Source organism: Larus michahellis, chromosome 8 (assembly GCF_964199755.1).
Source record: "Larus michahellis chromosome 8, bLarMic1.1, whole genome shotgun sequence".
Taxonomy (NCBI): domain Eukaryota; kingdom Metazoa; phylum Chordata; class Aves; order Charadriiformes; family Laridae; genus Larus; species Larus michahellis.
In genome coordinates, this window is record NC_133903.1 from 3551893 (window position 1) to 3579019 (window position 27127).

At 38.9% G+C, this 27127-nt stretch overlaps 1 protein-coding gene across 6 annotated transcripts; it reads right to left on the reverse strand.

The window, feature by feature from the left end:
* Positions 1 to 2168: 2168 nt before the first annotated feature.
* Positions 2169 to 27068, reverse strand: IQCE (IQ motif containing E). 6 transcript variants are annotated; one of them, XM_074597609.1, is made up of 22 exons: positions 26908 to 27068; positions 25471 to 25518; positions 24773 to 24812; positions 23280 to 23420; positions 22855 to 22986; positions 21835 to 21905; positions 21033 to 21146; positions 20349 to 20399; positions 19722 to 19792; positions 19428 to 19500; positions 18961 to 19010; positions 16240 to 16397; positions 15686 to 15741; positions 15161 to 15369; positions 14252 to 14356; positions 13382 to 13484; positions 10978 to 11097; positions 10279 to 10302; positions 9045 to 9137; positions 7879 to 8009; positions 7035 to 7153; positions 2169 to 2632 (listed from the first exon to the last, which is right to left on the reverse strand). In XM_074597609.1, exons 1-22 carry the CDS (start codon positions 26947 to 26949, stop codon positions 2505 to 2507), a joined length of 2079 nt encoding a protein of 692 aa, XP_074453710.1. In that variant the 5' UTR covers positions 26950 to 27068; the 3' UTR covers positions 2169 to 2504. The 6 variants fall into 6 exon arrangements, with proteins under 6 accessions (XP_074453710.1, XP_074453711.1, XP_074453709.1 ...); XM_074597610.1 differs by having other exon boundaries at positions 11002 to 11097; positions 24773 to 24815; XM_074597608.1 differs by having other exon boundaries at positions 24773 to 24815.
* Positions 27069 to 27127: the final 59 nt, after the last annotated feature.

Sequence of the window (27127 nt, forward strand, 5' to 3'; positions counted from 1 at the left end):
CGACAGCATTACTGGAGTCATACGCTCAGTTAAAACGCAAGTCTTTCTGCTATGTATCTACTTCCTAATACTTTCATATTGGTTATTACAGCACAGTAAAGTAAAAGAATGTCATCTTCATTATATTTGCTGTCCAAGTATTTCCCTATAGGGTAACAGCTAGGGAGGTATTTGATATCAGCCTCGGTCCTCAACACTACGTACTCTCCCCGTAACGTGGCAGAGTCCTCAGCTCTAGTTACTCTCTCTGGAGGTGTCCATGACAGAGGCACATTTACAGACCTGAAACATTATACGTAAGCAACTTGGTATAGCTCTGCTTCTGTTTAGCAAAATTACTCTTTTTCGTAACATGACTTCCAGAAAAAAAAAGAGGGAAACAGGTCTCAGCTTCTGCCGAGAGGATTCTATCCCTTTTAGTCTTTTATCTTATATATATTTTTTTATCCTTTCTGCAGATGACAGTCATGTGACCAAAGTACCAGCAGGAAAAATTTACCCAACGGGAGTGTATATGACATTTTTCAGGCTGCTTTGGGTATGGAGAGCTCCCAAAACTGCCTTTGGAAATAGCACAGGCAGCATTTCCACTGATGGGATTAAATGAAATCAACTGCATTGTGCTGCAGCCATCCAGTTTCCTCTTTGGCTGCAAGAACTGGCATGAACTATGATAAGCCTCAGATAGCGCTTCATTGAAATCAAAGAACCGAGACAGCTCTGACTTATTAGTATTCTGTGAAACAGCGGCGACGGATTTTTAATTTAAAAAAAGAAGAGGGAAAAGGTGATAAAAATCTTATATTTAAAAGTCTGCTTTCTGTTTACAGGAGTCTTTATTACTCCTCGATGACAAAGAAACCATTAGGGTCTCCACAAAAACTTCACTGTTCGTAAAATTAAATTCTCCTTCCACTAAATATCATATAATTTACCTAGTTCACCTTAAAAAAAGGCCACACGTTATAATGCCTATGAAGGACGCTGGCACGATAGTAGGAACTGTAAGGTCCTCCTTCCAGCCAAGAAGGGGTACAGTCTCCATAAAAGACCTGGGAAGATCCCTCTGACCATGTTCTCCACAGCCCATTATGTCTTCCATGGATCCTTCCATGGACAACAATATTGTCCAATTGTGTTATTGTGTTATTTCTTGATGTAGTCTTAATTTCTATTACAATCCAACCTACTCCTTCTGTTCCTAAACCAAACTGCATGACTTAGGTTTTGAATATTATGCTCATCCCAATCCATACCCCTCAGAATAGAGCTGGGAGGGCCCTTGCTTTCCAGCAGTGACCCTTGCGGCTTTACCCGATGTCAAGCTGTACATTGTGGTTAAGATGGCCGTATACTGTGATATTATTGTGATACTGTGATTGTATATTGTGATCCCTCTCCCAGCCCGTGACTGGACTTACTGTGCACTTGCAGTATATATATATATATATATATAAAAAAACATGTGCACATGCAAAGTAGTACTGAGAAGAGATACCAACAACAGCAAAGCAACATTAGACTTAACCCCCCCCGCTAGCCCTCAGGGTATGAGCAATCAAGTTAGGTGAAAGTTTTAGACTGTCAAGTGACGTAAGCTAAAACAGAACATAAAGCAACATATCTCCTACCTCAAATGTTTTCACATATTAGAGATGACCCTGCATAATCCACTCCTATTTGCGATCCGTAAGCAGAAAAAGCAGTCACAAGGGCATCCTTCACAGAACACTCCTGCTATTACGCACCTTCTCTGACAAATACAAAAAATGATTACGTGATCGGACATTTCAAATACAAAACGGTACTATACATACCATAGCAAGCACACTTGGAAAAAGCAATAAATAAGAAAACCCTGCTGATACAGTAGGCTTAGAATAGCCCTATGACAAAAAAATGGCTTTCTAAAAGCCTTTACAAGGTCTGCACAGACTGTAAATGTTCAATATAAAAATAAACAAAAGAGATATTAAAATGTGACACAGTAAAATTTTTAAATAGAGAGGACCTAGTAACACATACAAGCTGTTCCCCTTCACATACACAGGCTGGACCTGGTAACAAATACAAGCTGTTCCCCTTCACGTACACAAGCTGAAAACTGGAGCCATGTCATTAATCACTTTCCGATTAATCAAAGTATTTTAGGAGACCTGGAACAAAACTTTGACATGAAATATCTTAAGGCTTTATTGCTTTCATTTAAATTTGGCAATTGAATTTATAATCCTCATTGCGAGACAAAACATTGAAGTGTTTTGGTTTAGTTTTTAAATCCAAACTCTCTCTGCGTACGAGGTTAACAGTCAGCAGCTTTTAGCCATGAAGTTTGCAGAGACAAATATCAAACAATTACTCATTTATAGTTGAAATAATGACAACTGCCATTAAAAAGGGGCTGATATTCCCCCTTTTTTCATCTTTGATATGCTTTATCTTGGTAGAAATAGTTTTGTTTGTGAATCGAATAATTCACGATCACCAGAGCCTGTTAGCAGAACTTAAAAGTGGTAGTTTTTCTTCATCTGCAACAACGGAGGGACAGTGACAATATCATCCGAATCGTCTGAGTGAGCTTCATCCGCAGACAGTGAGGGAGTAGGCGGCGATTGCTTCTCAGAGGACCTGGCTGAAATAATTACAAAGGAAACAAAGTCATCAATAAACAACATTGACTAAAACAAGCCCTTGTGGGAAGTGTAATATTCTCCGAGCCATTAAGTCTCCAGAATTACCTACAGTTATGAATAACTCGCATCTATCTTTTCCTGCATATAACTATTCTCGTTCCTCTTTAATGAAGGAGCACGCATGGCAAGCGTTAAGTTGACAGACTGACCACGCGTGATTTGTCTCATTGTCTTTAAATCTTTGCAAGTGGTTACACACCACAAAGTAAAGCAATTCGATACTGGAGCCATCTCAGGTCATCAAGTAAATATTTATTAGGTGGCCAGAAAAGGAAAAATTGACCCAAGCAAGCTTAAGCTAAGCAGAAAGGTCATAATGAGAACTTCAGTCAAATATAATTAGAGAATGGAAGCTCTCAGTGACTGTCTTTCATCCTTATATCTGCAAAATACAAATAAATATTATTCACATGCTGTACTCCTTACTTAATGACAATAAAAATGGTGATCGCACCATGGTTTTATTTTTTTTTTTTTCCCTTTTGCTTCTTTGCTGTTTTTCTGGGTGCATGGTTCTATGCATCTCATTGATTCCAACATTTGAAGAAAGGTTCAGGGCATGAATAGATAGAACCCTAACAATTCCAGTAAATACTGGAAAATCAGAGGGATAAAACGGATATATGCAAGGCCCCTAACATCTGATGAGCAGAAACAGTAGCTTGTATCCCCTCTGCGAGAGATCTATGAACTAAACGATGACATCTATTAATACCTTCTAGCACAATATCCTCCCCTCAGCTATTAATACCTCCTAGCACGATATTCTTCCCTCAGCTCCACTCATTTTTCAGTTTAAAATATACATTCTCTGAAAACACTGTCTCCCAGAGAAGAAAAGAAATCAAGACGACCTGTGGTAGAAAGAGGAAACAGACAAGTAAGAAGCCATACCCTGAGATTTTGGCACTGAAATGGAAGGGAAAACCAGAGGGCACACAGAGAATATTACTTGGGAAGAACAATAAACATGCCGTGGATCTATAGTGAAATAAGAGATTCCTGACACAGAAAAAAACCCCTTCCTAGTATGGAAGAGGCGGGATATGCAGCAACTGGAATGTGGAATAAAGAAAGGGGACCGCAACCAGCCCAGAAATAGAAAGAGAGCGACAGACAGGGAGTCTGTGAGTGGACAGGAGGAATGCAGGGAGGCTGTTACGTTGACCTCAGCCTACAGAAGCACAGAAACCCATGACTTTCTAGTTAAGTGAAATCCTTCTCTGCATCAGTCAACAAATAACGTAAGAGTTCTTCAGGGAGATTTATGAGCCAGCAGTACTGGTGATAAGGATGAGCAAAGAGAACTTCCAGAAACAGACATGATAACTAGAAGATGCAACTCCAACACTAAACAGTTATTATATATGAAATAGCTTAATATTGTCCAAATCACTCTTGATTATCTCCTGCTCTTGATGTCTGAGATTTTCTTGTACTCATCTTCAGTTTAATATACTCCAGTGTGACAACTTTATCTCCATGCTTGTGAAGGGGTAAGCACGGATTAGACCTAAGGGTTGTATGTAAATTCATTATGATTTCAAAAAAGCCTCAAATTAAATTAGCAGTTTTACCAAGAGTGGCTAGTGATATGCAGAAAGAAATGCTGCCCTTAGTCAAGATTGCTATGCACGCACAAAACATATTCTTCCTTCCTGCCACTCCCCTGACAGAAAGCAACAAAAGGCTAAGTTTCACAGACTGAACTGTTGTTATCCATGGGAAGCAGCAGGAATAGCTCCTGTCCACATTCTGAAGACAAGCAAAGCAGTATTAAATGCTACACAACTTTTTCTATTTGTTTGTTTTTTTTTTTAAAAAACAGAGACATCTAACCTGATACAAACAATGAATTAAAAAGTCTGCTAGACTAGGATTATATAAATTGATTCTAGCAGGTACATATGGTTCTTTGAAACACATTTTCATCTTTCCCATTCCTCTCAAAATAACGCCAAAAGGCTAGTGAAATAAAATGACTTACTGCAATATATACTTTCACTGAAAATTTAAGATCATTGCAAGATCTAGAGGTCACAAAACACAAGTTTGGACTTGGGACAAATGAAGCAAGAGCTTGTTCACCAGCTGCATGCTTTAAAGCTAAAGGAATTTGATTGCTTTAAATCACTCAGCTGTTAAACAAGTATTTTCCAAGCTGCAGGATAACCAGGGAAATACATTACATCAAAAACCAATTTTGCTAGTGGATTTTTACATCACTCATGAGCTAGGAATGACAGATGTTAGACTTTTAGTTAACTTTAACCTGTTTAAGCCACACAAATTCAAATGGCAAAAACAACCTGCTGTATCCAAACAGATTGCTGAGGGATCACATTTCTTCATAGAGGATACTCTCCTTCATTTATTAAATTTTTCCTGATTTGTCTTTTGGGGGAGTTTGGTTAAACCCTCCAATGCACCAAGAGCTAACACTTCACAGAGCTAACAGTGCCAGACAGTCTTTTGGGCAGTTACAGAAGCACACATCCAGTATGCCTCTTCACAACCTACCTAGACGCATTCTATTCTCATCCCAGATTTTGAAAATGTCTCCCATATTCATAAGATCAGCAGTGAATATAACCATCTTCACCTGGTATTCACTAGAAAAGGACCGTAAGGAAGAAAGTTTGAATGCTTATGGTTTCCTCTCTATGCCTTCTGGTACAAATTCTTCCAGAACTGCTTCACTCTTTACTTTGTCATCATAATCTGCAATAAGTTAGCTTTGGAGACTTCATAGCTAGACAGCGACTATGCTCTATTAGTATTCATACTACTGCATTTACCAGACTAGCTTAATCTTACACCCTCTTTGTGTCTTAGAAGCACTTCTTCAGAAGCACTAAGCATTTTTTTTTTTAAGTGATTATTTCTCTTTGGGTAGAATTTCACAACTGATTCACTCAGGGTTTAGACTGGACATACCAATAAGGACTACTGCAGTAGAGCCCAGGCAAAACAGGATGCTGCAGCATTTTTTTTCTGAATACTGTCACTAGACATAGCTCAAATCACCCAAAGCTCTAACAGACTGCCCAGGGAAGTGGAGGAGTCGCCATCCCTGGAGGTATTTAAAAGACGGGTAGACATAGTGCTTAGAGATACGGTTTAGTGACGGTGTTTGTCAGAGTTAGGTTGATGGTTGGACTAGATGATCTGAAAGGTCCCTTCCAACCTGGGCAATTCTATCCTATGATGTTCAGAAGCAAGTACCAACTACTCCTTCACAAAGTAGAATACACTCTCTACACTCTAGTAGAATACGCAATACGGTAAAGTTTCTTAAACACATTTTCCTTCACCCAAGGGTAACCTCTGTATTCACAACCCCTGCAAATCTGGTTTATTCTGCATCTCATATCTTAGAGAAACAGCCTCAGCTGCTTACAGCATGCTCTGTTTCTGAGCAAGTCTGCAGGGACTGTCAGCTTTTCATTGACAAAAAGCAAGTCAGTGTTTCTCAGGTCACTCTCAAAGTTGCTCTTTTTTCTCCCATTGGTCCATAAAAGCCTAAAATATCCCACTCTGGATAGAAGCACCCTCTTTCAATTTGTTTTTAACTCCTTTGCAGCTGCATGTATAAGGCTGTTTTATCTGCATCATTATTTTGCCTTTCCTACTGAGTACTTCTAACATTCTCTTAAAAGCCTCTTTGGCTTTAACTCCATCTTCTCACAAACAGCCATGAAGAATTCAAGAAGGAAACCAAATGGCATAAAAGCCATAAAAAAAAGACAGATATCTTCCCAGTTTGTATTATAGTAGTACTAGTTCACAAGGTTATCCAGGACTCCATTTTCCCCCTACTTCAGCAACTGAAGACTGCTGAAAAAATCGTGACTAAATACACATGGCTGACTAGGATGGTTCTTTTTACCAGATGTCTGTCCCCTTCAGAAACAAAGTCAGGATGGTGAAAACGTTCTCAGCTTGTCTATGGCTTCGGGCCCAAAACATAGTGGAAAGTACCATCTGACAGCGACAGGGCTGGGGGAACTGGAAAGGAAGTAGAGAGGCGATATAGGGGAACACCATGTTCCTTCAGTAATTATCACTCCCACCAAAGAGGGACCTTCCAGACCACAGCTGTGACAAAAAGGCAAAGCACTGTGAGGAAGCTGGTATGATGCTGTCACAGCTTTTATTTTTTTTATGTAAGGCACTGCACTTGCCAGTACAAGTAACACGTCACCAAATTAAAAGACGAGACACGCACAGAGTATGAGCATGCATTTGCACGTGTGTGCATGTGCAGATGTTCTCTATAAAATTGTGCGTGCACCCACTCAAAACACACGTCCTTTTGAACACAGAGGGAAATGAGATTACCAGGAACAGATGACACGAAGATTGAAGGAGGTCTCTGGAGTGCTGCTGAGACTGGTTTCTCCCCTGTAATGTAAACTGCAGAATCTGATTTCTCACTTGGTGCACTGGACACAGAGGGCCTGCAAAAAGACATACCGCATAGCGTGAGGCAGAGAACAGGAACTGAACTCTGTCTTCAGAGGGTATGCTGAAAAGTTTCGTGTGTTGCTAGGACCAGGAGACAAAAGCTTATCACCTGCTGAAGTGAACTCAGACACTGAAGTGAGGTGACAGCTATGTAACTCTCTTGTAACCATGGCAGCCAAAATTAAAAACTTACGGAGCAGTAAACCGTAAGAAAGAGAAAGGAAGTATTTTTCAAGACAAAGTCACCATATACCTAAGCACTAAGCAAATCACTGCGTTCTTCCTGAGCTAAGTCACTAAACTGTATGCACAATGGTATTCTGGCTGTTCATCCTTCACATAACCCTTAACTTTTACAAGTCGGGGCTTCACATTCACTTACATTAAGTGAGTGTACTAGCAATCAGTTTGATAGCAACTGTAATTTTTTTTTTTCCAGAGAGTAATTATTTTATTTTACTTTTCCTCATTGCTATGGAACAGAACACGCAACAGGATATGGGAAGACTACTGATGCAACAAGAAACCCTATTAGTTGCACACCCTTTGAATTTTCTCATGAGCAAGCTCTCCCTCGTCTTTGTTAGAGCAATGGCCTTGTTATCCTCTGCCAAGGAACCCACACTAAAATTCTATTAAAAAAAAAAAAAAAGACCCATCTCCAGTAAAAAAAATAATTTTGATACAGATGTTGCAGAAATATCTGTTCCTCACTTACCTCTCCTCAAGCAGTACTGTACGTGCTAAGTGAGCCCTGAAAATGGACTGGATGAATGTCACAATCTCGTCTTTCTCCTTGCAATCAGACGACAAGCTCAAGGAGTTTGACCTGGGAGACATGCAGCAGTTCTGCAAAGCAATCAGATTAAAGAAAACTGACCTTTTACAGATTGCACAGAAGCTTGACAGAAGCTTTCACAATCTTACTCCTGATTGTGAAAGTGGAAATAGAGCAGATATTCCCATCTTTTGGTCTGCAGTCTTTAAGGTTCTATAAGACTACATCAGCAAGAAATGCATATCTGCTCATCGCACAAGCTTGAAGTATCCGTATTCAGTTAATGAAACGGCAGACACCTGCAAGGAAAGGTCATTTATTTTCCAGGAAGGAACCCTTTCAAAACCTAAGGAGGTAAGGCAACCTTCGTGACGGATATATCTTCTGCTTGTATCAAGCAAAAGTATGCAGTCCTACTGCATTGGGCCAGTTTACTGAAATAAAAGTGCATGTAAAGTGCAACCAGATGGACAACCTGGATGGAGAATTACAAATTAACTTTAGCCTGCTAAAGGTCCAGAGGATGTTCATATAAGCTGGCAAATGATTTACAGAAACTAAGTGTTTAATTGGTAAGGAAATTTTTTCATATTCAAAACCGAGCAATCTGGAGCGAGTTTGGCACTACAGAGGACACTACAAGTCTTTGGTTGAGCATGCCACTAGCAAGACTCCTTTAATTTTCAATCCAATCAAAGAAGCTTTCCAAATCTTTATTTCTGTACTTCAGTGACATTTGTCTATTACTACAATGATTCAGTAGCAAACACATGAGAGTACAGCTTTCAATAGCACTCTGAATTAAAGAGTTAAAGGGTACGTTATTAGCTGATGGGAGAACCAGAAAAAAGGAGGAGACCTAGTTACAGTTCATAATGCAGAGAAGTTATAGCTTTAGTCCTAAGAAAAACTGTAAACTAAGGAAGATGGAAAGGAAGGCTAGGGAATGAGCTTGATATCTTTCTGGAATTACAGTGGTGCCGCCAACAAGTGCATTAAAACAACATCACCAGATAATTCAGAGAATTAAGTCTGGAAGTACAGTACTTTACCCAGTAAACTAAACATAATGGGATGCCTGTGTACCCATTTGCCCCAATAATTACCTTGTGAGATTTTGCATCATGCATCCTGTTATTCAGCAACAGTTTCTGTCGAGCTAAATGTCCTCTGAAAGCTGCCTGAAGCATTACAACTGCCTAGAATGGAAAGAAATAAGTAGATGTTAGCTCCTTTGAAAGATGGCAGCTCTAAATTAAAACAAGAGTCCAGAGGGAAGAGGCACATGGGGGAAATAACTTTTCCCCGTGCAATGGAAACTCTTTGATGCCTAGATATTTTCTTATGTATAAGGGATACGCACACAACCCTGTTACTTCACAAGTACTCTGCTGCAATCCAGAGAATCCCCAGCCTGTGACAACCCATAGACATACACCTCCGTGGTTTAAATTCAATCTGGGAGGTGTTTGAGATTGATCCCATCAAATGCAGTTAAGCTCTAGCTGCCAACACTAGCCTATATTTCACAAATCGAGCAACACGCTCCCATTCCCATATTAGATTCCAGCTATCCCGCAGGCTCTGTGGTGCTCCGGTACAATCAGAAATCAAGCCAAGTCTGGCGTACCATTGTGGTGATTACGCTGAACGTAAGTCTTTCCTCTCCACTCAGAGATTTTACTGGATTCTAATCAATAAAAAGCATCTAGATGTAAAACAGTATGTTTGCATCACATGGTTAGAATTTGTTCTGATTTCTGAAAGTAGGATTTTTAGCGTTCTGGAAGAAACAAATGTAAGATGCTATGTTGTGCTATTTGGTAAAAAAACACATCAGTTTAATCAAAACCTTTGTGCAAAACATTTATCAAAAAGTAACAAGTTTGTCAAAGTCAGTTTCTTCATAATACTCAAGAGACATTTCTTTTTAGCAAAGGCTAAAAGGCTTTTTTAGCCTTTTAGCAAAGGCTTCAAATTCCTAATTCAAATCTTTCTGAAGACTCTTCATAGCGAAAATGAAAGTATCATTAGAATTTCCTAATATAGAAAATCTTTCCTGTTTGTTTGTATCAAATTTTGTTCAAAATTTTCAGAAGCTTTCATCTTGCAGAAGGTACCAAGTATAGAAAATTTTGGACCAATAGGGGAACACTTTGACAAGATATATCAAACAAAACCAGGATGTCAGAAGGGAGATCATGAGCCAGCCTGAAGAACAAACATGATCTTGGTACAAGAGTTCATATTACAATAAATTCTCTTTCAAAACAAAAAAGTAATTTGTATGAAAGCACAAATCTGTTTTACTCTTCCGTTGGGTGTCGCAAACACACTCACCTCATCCAGAGCAATTTCGTCCTTCTGAAAAGAAAAATGCCTAAGTTAATACCACAAATATATACAACTTTTATCTAATAAAGATTTTTCCAATTTTTTCCCAACAATTAAAAACACACAGGAAAAACCTGTCCCACCTCCTCCTGAAAACTCAAACCACAAACTTAAAGAAAAAACAAAGCTTTTCATCTTTGAAAGATGTGTGGATGGTTCTTTTGTCTTTAGTTTCCTAAGAAGCATTTACAAGACCCACCTCACACCATATGCCCCACATGTGGAAAAAGCAGCATCAAGTTGTTGCCCATAGAACAAAATTTAAGGTAAACGCTTTTTTCCTAGATCATTTTGTCCTAGTTGAGTGTTCCTTAATACAAGGAACTTTCTGTATTGTTTGGGGGGATTTCTGCAAGGGAAATTTAGCTTCTCAGTCATACTCCAAGGAAGCAACAGCAGCAGCGCTGCTTCAAACACTGCTATGCTTCCTTAGGTCTCTGCACACCCAGACTCCCCCATTAGAAACTGGGTATCTCGCAGCAGAAACAACAGGGTTCTAGGGAGCAAAGGCAAAAGAAGCAGCAGTGGAAGAGAAGATGGTGGTAAGGAATTGTACTGGGAAGCACTGCTGCAGCTCCTGGAGCCTGGCAGCAGGTTACTGTAGATACTAAAACAAGAGTAAGATTCAGAGAGGGACGTCCTCACTGTTCCCTGAGAGGAGATTCTCGCCTTGTTTCGGTACATCTTCCACTGTCTCTGGATGATTTTGGCTGCTTGTTCCTTCCTGTGATCTTCTTTGCCTTTAACCGTGCAGACTGGTGAAGACTGCAAAGGAGAATCTTTAACTTAGTACTCTAAAGACATGAGTTGGAATTCTATGAGGGAAACAGGTTACAAATGACTCAGAAAAATCAGCACCAGAGCCGTTAAATGCCTGAAGGGTGGAAGGAAGTTAAAGAAGAAACTCTTAGTTCTGAATACTGCTCATGTTCAAACTCATCGTCTAGATGACTGCTACAGTGAAACACATTCCTGTTCCCATTTTAGCTGTTAACAGAGCATGGGAATGGATGCATTTTCATTTACACACTCTTATTTTTCTGTGCATTGCTAAAGCTCCAACAGTGGAACCCATTGCTTTGTTGATCAGAAACGATTTATATGCTATTGACAGCCTGAGAACAAATGTCAGGATACCTAATTTGGCAATTCTTCTCCAGGTAAGACTAGTATTAATTAACTGGGGAGCTCTCTCATGTCTCATCCTGGCAACTGTGGCCCTATAATCATCTGTTTAAACTTACTGATGAGTTGGCCATCATATGACACCAACAAGATGGAGACCTTCTGTAAATTGGAATACCTCTACTCTTCTATCTTGAAGAAATTAAATAAAGGAAAAAAGAAACCAAGTACGAAACAAGATTTTCTTCCAATTATTTCTTCTGAGGCGTGGTTGCATATTCCGCTTCTCACCATCCAATCCTTTTGATCCCTAATTATCCCATACGAATTGTCATACCTCACTTGCCAAACAGAAGTTAACTGCAATTTTAAAAGACTAATTTAATTTGTTGATGTAAAATTTTAAGTAGAGGAACAGGAGATTTTATAGACTGAAAACAGCCTCTTGATTCTGTGAAAAGGATTTATTTATAACCTAAAAACACTGAGTTACAGGCTTAAGTTTAGCAAATGGATCATGTTATATTAAAAATGACAACCTACTATTAAAATGAAAAATTGGTAGGAACTTAGTGATAATTACAAATAATGGGAACATTTCAATAAATGGATGGTTACTGGCCAAGAATATATATAGTCTGCAGAGGAAAAAAGGAGCTATTTGTTGGATGTTTTTAAAGACTCAAGTTATTTGGTATTCAAAACATCATCTAGCATCCATCAGCCTATAACACACATAAGAGAATCTAAAGAACTGCACAGTATATCAAAAACCATCACCCTCTTAAGCTAGAGGACATTTTTATTCATATTTTTTACTACCTGTATTTCAGGGTCTATTTATTTTTAAGTAAAAATGATCAAAATCCCCAGTAATGATTTTCAACTAGCTTTTAGTGAAATGAGATTAACATGACCACACTGCACCGGAAAGCACATCTGTCAGTGCCCATTCATCTCTTCTGGCCAGATAATGTCTGGCAGAGAAGTGGAAGATTGCAGAGATATCAAATTCAGTCATATTTCACAAAAAACCCCAACCAATTACAGAGCCCCATTTAAGACTGTCCAGGGTTAACAGATGCACAATTACATTTATTAGACACTGGAAAATCCAGAAGAGGTTATGAATACCTCAACACTACAAAAACTTCAATTCAAACGGGATAAGGGTTTGTTATATTGTATTGACATCTTCCCTAATTCTTTACTCAAAGATGGTGTCCCATCAGCAGCGGAATTAAAAACAGCCTCCATTTTTATGACGATTAGTGCTCTACATCTTGTAAACCTTCCCATGAAAGAGTACTTGGCTTCCATCCAAACAGAAAGGCTAATGAATATTTTCTGACCGGACAGCACACGTGCCCAAACTGATCATCCAACCAGCATAAAAATCATTGAAATGGGTTTTTTAGTCTTTTGCCAGTCTGCCAGTGAGCACACTTACCTGTGTCTCTATCCTTTATCTGTGAACTCCTTCAAGACCTCCCTCCCTCTACAAAATTGGACGGAAATTAGGTAATGGGTTCAGATGTTATAAGAAGATATAAGCAAAACCACGAATGTCTTTTTTTTTTTTTTTTTTTTTTTACTTAGAAAGTAAGGCAAAAAACCCCAAATACTTAGAAGTGTAAGCTTTTTGCAACATTCCACTGAATAAGAAAAAAAGTGATGGTTGGGTGGATAATCACCAAGAGAACAGCGCCGAAAAACCCCCAAGTTGCAGTGGTAATTATTGAAGCAAGCTATCAACAAATGCTGGGAATTAACTATCATTCAGAATCTCTATGACAAGATTTAATGCCCCTCTGAAAACACACAACTAGCAGCCATTTAGATTACCAGCTTAATTTGCAACATATTAGTTAGATGCAAAGGGGAAAAAAACCCAAAACAAACAAGCAAAAACGTATGTCTGTACCTTACTAAGCTTTTCCATTGTATCTTCTGCCTTTTGTCTCGTCTCTTCCTCCAATTTTGACTCCAACTTCCCCACTTTCTGTGTCAGGTTCTGGATTTCCTCACTACGGTTGGAAAAGCAAAGATATTTATAGCTAGAAGGTTTCTGTTGTTCCTGCTTTGAATATACTGAACCTACTTCATAATATTTGGTGGCTTTGTTTTTTTTAAAGGTCAAAGTGGGAAACTGCTCAGGAGAACATGATACATATTCTCATAGTAACAGACATGGAACATCAATTCTTAAGTTGTGATAGCACAGCTTTATGTTAACATTTGGAGAAAAGAAAAAGAAAAAAAAAAAAGCCCAATGTTACAATGGTACGCTTGTTACTATTAATAATGCACCCAGATCTGATGACTGACATATACGAACCTATAGCCAAGTCCTTTCTTACAAAGCAATGATGAAATCACTAAATCACCTTTTTTTCCCCCCACCCACTTCATAAGAATGCATGAAGTAAATGGAATGACATATTGGCAGGGGTCTAGAAGCATAGGCTAAGGTAAGGTAAAGATACTACAGCTTTTCCCTAGAAAGAGAAAAAAAGTCTCTGAGCCCAACACAGCAGCTTTCTTTTTCCATTTATCTTACTAATTTTTATTATAATCTATACTTCTTAGTCTTCCGCTTCCTCTAAAACCATTCTGTAGAATTCTGCTCCTAGTAACTTATTCCATCCCTCCAAAAGTTTTGCTTAAATGAATTCCCAGCTTCCTGCAGTTCAGATGAGCTCCTGTGGATTTTGATCCACTTCAAAACAGAATTATACTTCGATTGTTTTTTTTTTTTTGTTCTGAAAGGATCTACTAATACAAAATACGATACCTTAAAGTCTGCTCTTCTGTACTCTTTTCTTCCTTTTTATTCTGCCACTTCTGCAGCTCCAGCTCCACTTCAGCCTTAGCCTGCAGTAACTGCTTGATGTCTAATCTATACAGGTATAAGAAAATTAAGCAATACTTAAGACATTCATACTTCACCAAAGTGGTTATTTTTTGTTTAACCTCCTAAAGAAAATATGTTCTCTCAAATTTGTAAAATAACTAAATGTTTAATTTTTCCTTTTAAACAAAACAAAATGCAAGCACACACTGTTCAGAAGCAAAAGGCCTCTTCGTGTGCTCTCACCAAGCCTTTCTGTTCAGAGCCGAGCTGACACAGGAGGCAGCGTCTTATCAACAATACCCAGTAGTGTGCACACCTCCGCTCCTGATCAGATTGACCTGCCTGCCCCTATGCACTGACACACCAAATGAGTCCAGGCAATGCAAATTGCAAATCAATTGCTTACTGGTGAGAAAAGAAGCCACAGAGCATCATATGGCAGAAGGCAGGCTTAAATGGAGAAAGTGGTAGATCAGGTCAAAACACGTTGAAAAAACAAGACAAATTTTTACAGCAAAATGCTTCCAAGAAGTGCTGCATAAAGAGACATATAACCCTTCAAAGGCTTTTCAGTGTGGTTGGCAAAAAAAGTATGCCTTGAAAAATGTGTTAGAAATAAGCAGAAATTCTCATTTTCCATCCTCTCCTTGACTTTTTTTTTTCTGCAGTGTAACTTTACAATGCTAGTAAGAGTAAAAGAACCTTTTGAAATAAAAACTGAAGGGACCTTCAAAATTAATTTTCTTGCTGAAAATGTGAAGGACTTACTACATCGTTTCATAATGTGATAGGAAATTAAATAATTCACATCTACGGAAGAACATCATCTCAGACAAGAGTTGCACTTACTCTTTATTGAGTAGGAGATTTTGAAGTGCCTTCCTATCACTCTTCAGTTTCTTCACTAGCCCTTGGAGGCGACGGCATTCCTCAATATGGTCTACCTGCTGAAAGGCTGGATGATCCAGGTCTACAGAAGGCGAAGATGACGCAGCAAGTAACTGTGAAGACTCACTATCTGCTGATGACACCCTGGTGTTCTCCATGGCACATACTTTCTAAACAGGATAAATTCACACAAAAAATACAAAAGAAAAAAAGAAGAAAATTAAATTTAGCATAAAATGATTTTATTTAGACCATAAGAAAAGATAAAATGGAAGTTAACTCTAAAATGTGCATTTATATGCAACAAGTATTAGAAAAAAACCAAAAAGAGCAGAAGGGTACACGGTACAAACATCAGTTTACATGTGTAAGGTAGAATGCACAAGGCTGATGCATTGAAAGACTACATGCCATGAGCCCAAGCCAGTGGTTCTGCATTTTCTGCTCAGAGACAGGTAAGATGGCCACGTGATTATGGTCACTTACTTTTTCTAGTTCCGAAATACGCCTCACCAGCCTCTGTCTGCTCCACTCACTATAATCTAAATAAAATAACAAAGCTTTAAACATTGAACTCTGTCAGTGAGTCAACATCGTTCTTGCTTTTTGAGACCTCTGTCCACATAGGAAGACCACATGCAGACCTCTGAACCCACCTTTAAATATGCAGCAATGAAAAAATGAGAACGGTCTTCAAATATCTGACTTCTACACCAATTAGCTCAAAATCAATATAAACCATTCACATTCATCAGTTTCAACAACTGAAAAACAGTTTTCCAGTGAAACATTAAATCTTCAAATGATTCCAGTTCAGAATTCTCAGGAATAAAGGCAACTCAGGTCTGACCGGAGCAGCATATCCAGAAGTCAGAGAGAGACTCCTGTAAGAAACTTCTCATTTCAACTTTCGCCCCTCCTGTACCTTCACCTTTGCAATAACTCCCTTATTTCTAACATTGTATGGCCCCACTCTCAAACACATCTTTCAAATGTACCTAAGTCTCTTGCCCCATGTTCACCAACTTTTCAGCACGTACTTTTTGTTTTATTGGAAGGAGGAGAACTACTCAGTACATGATCTAGGTCTTCTTTCAGCCTCTGATTCTCACTCTGCAATTCCTTGATGTTCCTAGATAATCTCAGGACAGCAGCATTCAGTGCCTTTAGTCGTTTTTGGGTATCTCTGCCCTCTGTACTTGGAAACAGGGTCAAAAGCAGAAAGTTAACTTAAAAGCAGAGAACAAAGAAGCAGCATTAAAAAGAGCAGAACAGCCTCACTATTCAAGTCAGCTGGCTAAGTTAACTGTCTCAGCTCCCCCAGCAGCATTTCTCAACGTTTGTTACTTGAGGAAATACCTATTCTTTTAGGAAGAAACATGCAAAGACCATCTTGCTCAACACTTTCAAAGTATCTTTTTTCTTTGATGCAAATTACAACAATTGTGAAACTTTGAAAGTTCATTTATTACTTTTACTTCCTCCCCCACTCTGTTTCATTAACGCATAAACAAGGGTGCTTGTATGAGTTTTACTTATTTGGTTTTCTATTTGTTTTGTTAACCAACCTTATAATGCTTTACCAGTGCTCTACGGACCACTGATTTAAAAACACTTATCTTAAGCCAACTGGGAGACTCCTCAAAAAAAATGTTCAGCACGGAAAGCTAACCCGCATGCTCCAAATCACTTTCTTCCACTTAACAAACAGATTGAGATCGGGAGAGAGAGAGAGGACTATACATAGATGGAATAACTCTCAAATAAATCCAACACACAAGTGTATTTTCAGATAACTGTGAATGCTGCTCTAATGTAAAATAAATTATTCCTATGAAAGTAAACCCCAGAGGAATTTCTTTCTTCATTTAAGATACATTTCAATCAATGACAGATTTGAAACAGATTTGAAGAATACACCTAGCGTCAATGTGAAAGGAATAAAAGGCGTCAGAAAAGGGAAAGCCTGCTATGTGTTAAATCTGTTTTAAATACATTACAGTGATTTTGCCTTTTTAATTTTTTTAATAAAAGGGGGAAGAAACCTCAGCTTCTAGATACGCAAAGTTTGTAAAGTTGGTTCACAAAATACTTCTAGTGAGATAAAATACTTGTTCTTTATTGTTATGAGAAAATTATTAAAAACTTACTTTTGGAAACAAAAGTCTGAAGTAACCAATGGACCTACTTTTGGACAAATGCTACCGCCAACGATAATCACAGAACAGTTTGTGATGGAATCTTACATCCCATCCACTGGAATAATTACAAGGTAAAGGGGGAGATAGTCTACAATTAGCATATCAGAGTGAAAAGCTGAATCTAATCTACCTTTTGGAAATTAAAAGGAAATGAAGCCATAAAAACAAACAAATAAGGCTGTCCAGATGTCACGGATGACTGACTAGTCATACAGCTATCACAGGCAGGAGGAAAAAAAAAGTGACAGAAATGATAGAAATCATAACTGTATCACTGAGTGCCATTATTTTAGGCTCATCAAAACTTAAATGAAAGAATTGCAGACCATTTTGAGGACTTGAAATGTTGCCTAGTTTCTAGCTACAATTGGATACTACAGCTTCACATATAAATAATTGTATTTCAGCATTAACACTGAAAAAGAGGAGCTAAATGCCACTTGCATCAGCCAGAAATAACATAGACAAGCCTCATGAAAGAAACACTCTCCTACAACTCTTTCTACGTGCCAGAGTCCTGACCTTCAACACCATTTATTATTTCAGCGCTCAGCCTCTCAAGTAGAGACTGACAGTCACGTAATGGAGAGAGACTGCCCTGACCACTGCTTTTTGAAGCTATGAATAAATAAGGACCAGGAAGAGACCTGATGACTCATTTTCACCTGTAAATAAATTAGCTGTGATGGCTTACAGCCTCGAGAGGCTAGTCACTGCATGTCTGAGCCCAAAAAGATTTTTTTTTTTAATAGTGACAAAACAAATTGCAGTTTTCAATCCACAAGAGACAGGGAATTAGGGAAACGCAAGTAGTATACATAATGAACCATAAAGAGTTCTGATATGTTTCTACCAATGTAAATAATTACACCCAAAATTAAGACAGTTGCCTGTAGTTAAGACTAAGAGGGCAAGAGTATTTCAGGGGAGGTTTAGATTAGATATTAGGAAACATTTCTTCACTGAAAGGGTTATTAAACATTGGAATAGGCTGCCCAGGGAGGTGGTGGATTCACCAACCCTGGAGGTGTTTAAAAAAAGGGTAGATGGGGCACTGAGGGACATGGTTTAGAAGTGGCTCTTGTCAGGGTAGGCTAAAGGTTGGACTCGATGATCTTAAAGGTCCCTTCCAACCTCAACAATTCTATGATTCTATGATTCTATGAAGTGATGTGGTAACAAGTTTTCCTATCCTACAAGACTCTCTTGCATAGACACTTTTAATTTGCTTCAATCACCAGTGATGTCAGAATAGGTGTGATTATGGGGGAAGATGAATTTTATTTAACTGAGATAAATTTTCAGAGCTTTCATTCACTTTTTAAATAGCTCTAGTATTTTTTCCACAACCACAAAATGATCTGCCTACAAAAAAAAAAACATGACTAAGACATATACCAAGTCTGTGAAGCCAACCAAAGCAGTACCGAAAAGCAAATCCAGCAATCTAAATGACAAAATAAACTCTTCCCATGTAGTTGTTTTCCATTAGTTGAGGTAGTATGAGTGATATATCAAGCACATATACACAAACATTTGCCTCAAAAGAATTAAACATACTTTTTCCTCATAGCCTCAGATTTTGCCAGGAGGAGTTGGAGACGATGAACCTGTGAAATATGAAATATAGATTCCATTAAGGAGCCACCTGTGGAAGCTGACATTGCTAATGCAACACATTTGTCCATGAGGTGAAAATTCACAACAGCACTCTGTGGGTAGCAGCAGAGGCAATGATGCTATCACTGAAAATCAGGGTACTGTTATATTGGTTTTCATCTAGATACTTATGGATGTACACTAGTTTCTTTATTTCCGCTTTTTGGTTAAACACACTCAACTTACTGAAAAAAAAAGTTTTTCAGTACATATATTTGGAGCTATGAGAGTATCTATGAAAATCTGATTCCAATGACAGGTGCGGCTAAGCATTAAGAAACCTATCTAAAACATTCCATTTATACTTTGACTCAACAACTGAACAACTTCCTCTCCTGTACGAACGTTGAAGGACCTGTCAGACGTACCTCTTCATAGTAGGTTTCCATAGCTATCCTCATTTCTTCCAAATTAGCGGTCTTCACGTCTGCCTGGAACTTACTGAAAATAGATTAATATAGAAAATAATTCAGTCAGACCAGCAAAGCACTGCAATACCTGTTGATTTACTATTTCTGAGTGGGTGGTTTATAATTGCTAATATTTTCTAGGAGTTCATTAAAACATCTTAAGGAACAGAAGAATACAGATGAAAAATAATATGGATTGCAAAATCCCTTTAACTCATCCAATACAAGCCTCTATCCCCCCCAAAGTCATACTTAATAGTGTTGTCTTTCTCCTTGCACTGTTGTTCTAGCTTGAAAATCTTCTGCTTTAATCCACTAACAACCTACAGAAAGAACAAAGACCTAATAAGTCCTAGAATAATCCATCTCTTCACAGAAGTTCCGTTTCTCCATAATCTTGCCCCGTCTTTATAAATTGTACCTAACCAGATACACTTATTCGTACATACTGCATATTCATACATATGTACATACATACATTAGTAAATCATACACACGTATGCTACCCTGTGACAAAGAGAACACTAATGAAATCAGATCCCTAACTTACACCTGTGGTAACATAACCAGTTTAATAATATTTATACACAATCATTAAATAAAAACAACTCTGCCCGTTACCCTGCTGAAGTCAAAGCAGCCGACAGAGAGAACGCTCCCTAAACAGATTCAAAACAATGACAAAGAAGGCTCCCTAAAATAATGTTCATTCCAGATCTTTGTTACTGGTTTCTCATCTGACTATAGAAATAACGGTTACATGATTCCCTAATTGCTTATTCTTTCTTACTTCATTTTATTTTTTTACTCAGTAGTGTTTCAGCTTGGCAAGAGGAAAGAAGGAAAAACGAAAGCAAAAGGTAATGAAGAAACTATTACCCATCCATTATCAGTCTTCTTTTCTGACAAAGCTCGTGCCAGCTCAGAGCCCTGAAAGATAAGACAGATAAAGCAAGTAACCAACTTGCTGCTTTATTCTACTGCTCCACAGTCATTTCACAGTCCAACAGCTTAAGTTCTGAAGTCCCTGTGCTCATTGTTTTATATTGGCACACTTCTGCCAAGATATAGATCTGCACACAGAAAACGACAGGCCCAAGGAATCTGGTGAAATTCAGGTCTTCTAACTACGATCCTAAACGTCTCTCAGCCTCATGGGTCTGACAAAAAGGCTCATCTTTTGCTTACTGGTTCAGGTCTCAGGACCACATGCATCAGTCACCATGCAAGAGGTTAACTCCCTTCTACTCTCAGGCAAAATATTCAGAAAGTGGGCCTCTAAAGAGACAGCATTTTAATTTTACCTTCAGAAATTAAAAGTATCTTTGCTAAATTAACTTATCCACATAGCATGGCATGACCTTCCTTTGAACTGAGGCTAGACTTGTGAGCTGAGATATACAAAACACAAATCCCTTCACATCAACCACCTCACACATTCAAGCTCATCATTCCTAGAAGCCAACACACTACAGACTCCTGAAATCTAAAGAGACGAGGAGAAGAGGATCACACTGCTCAGCACTCTTTTGCTCCGCTTTTACCCCCTCAAGAAATAGTCACCCTGGAAGGATCCAACAGTTGTTCAATCTGTTTATCTTTTCTATTGTTCTCTTCTTCTAGTCGACGGAGCTTAGTTTTCATTCGATCTCCCTCATTTTTCTGAGCTTGTATTGTCTAAAAGAGGGGAGAAAAATCATAAGCACATTTCAGAAATAGAAACACACTGAGTTTTCACATGGAAACGCATTTGGATGTCAATAACAATCCAATTACGATGGTGAGGATGAAGCAAAAGGAAAAAAAAAAAAAAAAAAAGAGACCATCAGCCTGGATGAGGGCTGGCAGATAAGAGAGGTGACAGGGCAAAAATAAAAGGAAAAGGTTTAACAGAAAGGCAAACTTACACAAATGATCTACAACCGCCAAGCTATTTGTCTACAGGTATTCCTAGTGTTTAACATGCCCAGTCCTCATCTTCCATACACTGCACTAAACTCAACTGAGAAATTGTTAAAATGGGATGGGTAACAGCCAGGGGAAAAAAAAAAGGTGGTGGAGGGACAAAGAAACCAAATGCAATGAACCTTTTCAGCGTCCAGCTAGGGCCATGGCTGGGGTTCAGGACTGGGTATACTTCAAGGCTTCCACATCCAGTACTCAGAAGTATCTATCACACCGTAAGAACAATGAAATTGCCTTAAACAGACACAAGTTTAGTTTAGCCTTACATTACAAATGCAAAAAAATTTGGTGGATCTCCCAGTTGTAGAAACCAAAGTATTCTGAACCAACAAGGCCTGGATATCTACAGATGGATAGAGCAACCCTATGACTTTCTATGTAAGTATCAGAGAGACTGTACCTTTTTTAGTTCTATAATTTCATCATACATGTCTTCTTTTTCTTTGTAGTCAGGAGTTCCAGGAATGTAGCCTACAGAAAAAGATACATAAAATAAGCAGATCTGAAAGAAGTATTTTTAACTAACTAGAAACCTTACAGTTAAAGGAAAATATCTAGAACAGCACTAAATTAAGCTTTCAATCAATCAGCAGGGAAATTAATTTTAGAAATGGAGATGTAACTGTGTGAAACTTCTGCCAGGTTTTGCAGAAAATTTCTCCTAATTACTTCTCGTCTCTCTGGGGCTAGATTAAAATATCCACCTCAAGAAAGACATACACTTTACAGAAGCCTGCAGTCTTCTCATCCCAACAAATCAATTGTTTACAAAAGATTTCTAAAGGATGTCCAGAATACATTTTTCTATTCATGCCTAACATGTAAAAGTCCATCATCTTTTAAAGATGCCAGAAGCTGTGTATTACCAGTAACAATGTAGGTGTCATTTTAAATGGAAGTAGAATTTTTAAGTTTACAGTTCTCCTTTAAGAAAAGCAGGATGAAAGTTTCAAATTTTGCTCTTCTCATAAAACTCAATTGATTTTAATATCACAACCACATGAGAGAGCACTTTCTAGAGAAGAAGCAAAAGGAGTCAATTACATAGAATTTCAGGCAAGCAGATGGTTTCTATCAATGGTTCCTAAACTATGTTTTGCAAAGTCACAATAAATTGTCTACAGCTGGCCCATTGAACCATATTATATTTGCAACGGTTTCAGCTGCAAATACATGGCAATTTGCAAAAAGTTCTGAAAGCTAATAGTGACTCATTGCTCAAAAAATTTGGAAACCCCTGTCTTATCCAATTTAGAAATCTCAAAAAGTATCTCATGGAACATATTTTGACACATATACTTTAATACAGGCTAAACTGAAATGGCTCTTGCTTTACTAAAGCTAAGATCGTAAGCAATGTGGTTTTTTACATTGGAAAAAGATCATTAACTTTTATCTACCACACCATTACATAGTTTACCATTACTAGAAGAACGAGAATGTTTTGGCTTCTTCATTCCTAGAGCTTCCTTCAAATATTCTGGCGTGCTACTAGAAACGTTAGTTCGCATATGCCCCATGTCAACGTCTGATTTCAGAGGATGGCTCATTCCTGCCAACAAAAATGGAACAAAAATGCAAAAATCAGGGATAATTGTGAATTAAATTTGTTGATTTATTCTGAGCAAATGCAACATAGAAAGCTCCAGATGCTGTTAATTATTCCCTCTGTAAATTCCAATGCTCAAGATCAGATAATTCCAACCACCCAAATAAATAACAGTGAAATTACTTCCTATGTAGCCTATAATCAAATACAAATCTATTTTTTAAGAGTTTATATGTTAAGCTGTCCACAACACTGAATTTTATCCACATACGTAGATAAAGTTTCTATACTAATACCTTGTTTCAGTGATCCCAGCCACATCTGCCTTGGGTTTTTTACAGCTGCACTCTCGAGACGTGCACTGCCTGTTCCCTGCAGAGATCGCCAAACTGCAGCTTTTTTAGGATACAGTTGTGTGCTAGAGCTGTATGGAGACTCTAAAACAAAAGAAAATATCTCAGCATTCCCTTAAAAAAGCTCAAGGTCACAAAAATTCTGTCTTGTGCTTCAAGGTTCCCAGAGACAGTCCTGTTACTTATAAAAATAGAATTTAACAGCATACTACATACTGGCTTATGCAGAGCAATGGGACATTCACCTAAAAAAAAACCCCTCACGATAAAGAAAAAAATCCAATTCCAAAAAATGAAGAGGCTTAGAAAGAGACACAGTGACTCAAGGCATGTAGAAATATTTACATGTACAGCTTGGATAGGCATCCTTAAGATACCTGCATGTCTAAATTCATACATTACATTGACTTTTCAATGAATGTATACACAAATGTCCTGTCAATGAGAAAAATACGTAGGGCTAATCAGATAGAAGTAACTCTATAGCTACGAATCCACTAGCAATTGCAGTAATCAAAGAACAGAACTGGCCTAATGGAACTGCTGGGGAGCCCCTCACATTACTACTTCAGGTATGGTTGTCAGGTTCAAATGACGACTCTAATTCCACTTAAAATTATTAGTATAGATGTACACTATATGGGCTACTAGTTAGTCTTCAAATTACCAAGAGAAGTACAGTAAGAAGCAACATCACAAACATCATAGTTGAAATTAAACAGCTATTTTAAATTCCATCATTTAGGCAAGCAAAAGGATTTCAGGAAAAGAAAGTAGGTGTACATCTACCAGAACATGCCTCTTCCACAATGTAAAGCGAAATTTAAAAGTGCAATATTATTTAATTTATTAGAAACAAAACAATCAGCAACACTTAGTCATCTTTGAAACATTCACTGGAAGTATAAAAAGGAAGGTAAATGGAAAAGTACATAAAACCCAGAAAAATGGACAAAACCCCATATTAAATCTGCAGATCTAATAATAACATTGTACTTATAAGGTTTCTAAAAAAATTCCAACAAATGAAACAGAGGACTGCTTAATCTACAAACGTAGATATCTACTGGATGGTAGGTAGCTCCAGTATTTCTAGATTCTTTCTACATAGCAAATATCAGCATTTCTCCAAAAAGACAAAGAGAAAAAGAAATTCCAGAACGCTTGCTATCAGAAGGGATAAACTACAGAAAGCAGTTTAAGCTGGAGAATCAAGAATTACAACTAACCCATAAACTTCAATATTTAGCCTACAAAGGTCTAACTTCACAGGTTACAGAACAAATCTCACATAGGTGTATTCTGCACACACTAGTGAACAATTCTAAAGAGAACAATAAGATGTTATTTCAAGTAAATCTTCCAGTTCCTGTGTCCCATAAATCTACCTTGTTCTGCAATAACAGAAGCAGAAGAAAAAAATTTGGAACACTTACTTGGTGACTTTGGAGGCTTGTGAAAAATTTTCTTCTTTAACTTCTGGAAGAGAAGAAGAATTTTTATGTTTTTAAAACATTGCACTCTTCAAAGATTTCAGTATATAATCTCAAAATTGGTTTCAATCCCCATTTTGTATGAAGAGCACTTGTTCTAATAACACAATCTTCTGTGTAGAGAAAAAGAATAGTAGCATTAAGTATATGCAGATTTGGGCACAGCAACGGTCACCAGAATTAAGGTGGTGCCTACTGAAGTTTTATGCTACAGATAAAAGAGTAGCCTGTTCATGCTCAGAACACTAAGACCTTCCCCATCAACATTAAATACAAGTAGCAGCAAATTCAAGACTATCACTGAGTAGAGGCTGATCTGTAGAACCATTTAGCTAAAGGAAAGACTTATTCAATTCCATTAAAGCTCTGTAAAAGGATTACTTAGGTCCATAACTTGATAGAACAGCAAAATGAAGCCAAACATCATTTGCAGCCCCCAGTGCTGAGAATTTAGAAGCAAGAATTACATCTCGAATTATAGTAGGTTTTTGAATCAAGCTACGCTGCAATAACATTGTTAGCTCTCCTCTCTGAAGGGTGTCTTATCGACCAGGAGGCATCACGTGGATGTAGTGTGTGCAAGAACATGCTGGGAGGCCTTTTACGGCATTCACCCACAGTGTGCCATTAATAAAACTCACCATTTCTGTATCTGATTCACAGGTTATCACAGACATGCTGTCATCTCCCTGGGAAATAGAGACATTAACTGTGATATTTGCTACTAAGTAACTGGTTATAATACACTTCCAGAGAACTTTATATCCTGTTACTATCACAACAAAGTCTGAGTGCAATAAATTAAAATGGTAAATGTGTCACCACTGTTGCAAAAAACCAGCATCGTTTGCTCTAACACAAATGTTCTGTGTGATAGAGTGCAAGTCGCTTCAGACTCCAGCCACAGAGACTTATGCACCTCAGTGCACAGCATTACAATAGCTGAACCGTCAAGGTGCCCCATCTTCCATGGTGCTGGTTCTGCACGAATTTCTCCACCAGTAAGAGTTAGGCAGCAACTCATCTGTCTTTCCCCTTCCTCACTTACTTTTTCCTGCCCTTGCTATCCTATGGGAGCGTCCAGTAAACTTGACTGCAGAAGTGAATCAGTCCAAGGAAAAAACCCCAAACCAAGGAATCAAAAGTGGATAATTTTTCCTCAGATTGAGTTGACGAGTTTTCCTGCTTCTCAAATGTAAGCATAGCCACCGCAGAAGATAAATTTCCACTTTGCTTTCAAATTATCTGTATGTATGCTGCCCTCACAGGGAGAACATTTCCCCTTGCTGCTGACTCCATGGCGCTCACAGCTGCAGCACCATTCTTTGGACAGATGCGGATCTACCTCTGTAAGAGGCAGCACGGAGTGAAGCATTTTTGAGAACTCTGGCTGACAGAACAGGAGCTGGGCCTGACAACAGCAGAGCAGGTAAAACAGCTTTCTGTGCTGGCTGAGAGCAAACAGGTATACATGTCAGACACTATGCCATACAGCTTTTAATTTCCGGAGGCAATATTCCTTGCAGCACACTGATTATTTTTGTTATTTTTAAGGCCTTTTTATCACTCTGGGAGATGTCTCTACCTAACTACAGCTATCGCATTAGGAATCAGAGAACGTGGAGGGTGCCCAAACTCGATAGGAGATGGTAAACAACAAAACATTCACGAGGATATAGACGTGCAATAACGAAAACACCGCAGTCCTTGGAAAACTTCACAGTCCCTTTGCTCTTGCAAAACAGGCCCAACAAGAGCAACCTACGACACACAACAGAGAACATGGTGGCTCCCAGCAAAGGGCCTCAAAACCTCCATCTGGCTGCTGAGAGCGGGGGAAACGAACGCTAACACACACACACACACCCCTCGCTACGCTACCGGCCAGCCAAGGAGATACAGGCAAAAACCAGAACACCGAGGGCTGGAGATAGACAAAGCCGTCCTCCTCCCCCTCCTTGCCACTGCCTCACCCGCCTGGAGAGCCTGAGGGGGTTCAAGCGGGAGCGTTTCCCGGGCCGGGCCCGAGCTGAAGCAGGCCCGGAGCCTCCTTCTCCTCCCCACCGCCCGCTCCTTACCAGCTCCCCGTCCGCAGCCGCCTCACCAGCCCCCCGGGCCATGGCGGGAGGGTGGCGGGGAGCCCTCAGGGGGTGGCAGGGCGGCGGGGGCCGCCTCGGGCCACGGCGCCCGGTTCGGGGCGGGGGGCGGCCACGGCGGCCGGGGCTGAGGGCCGGCCTCCCCCCCGCGGCACTTCCGGGTTGCGGTAACCATAGCAACCAGCCGCGCGGCGGCGGCGCC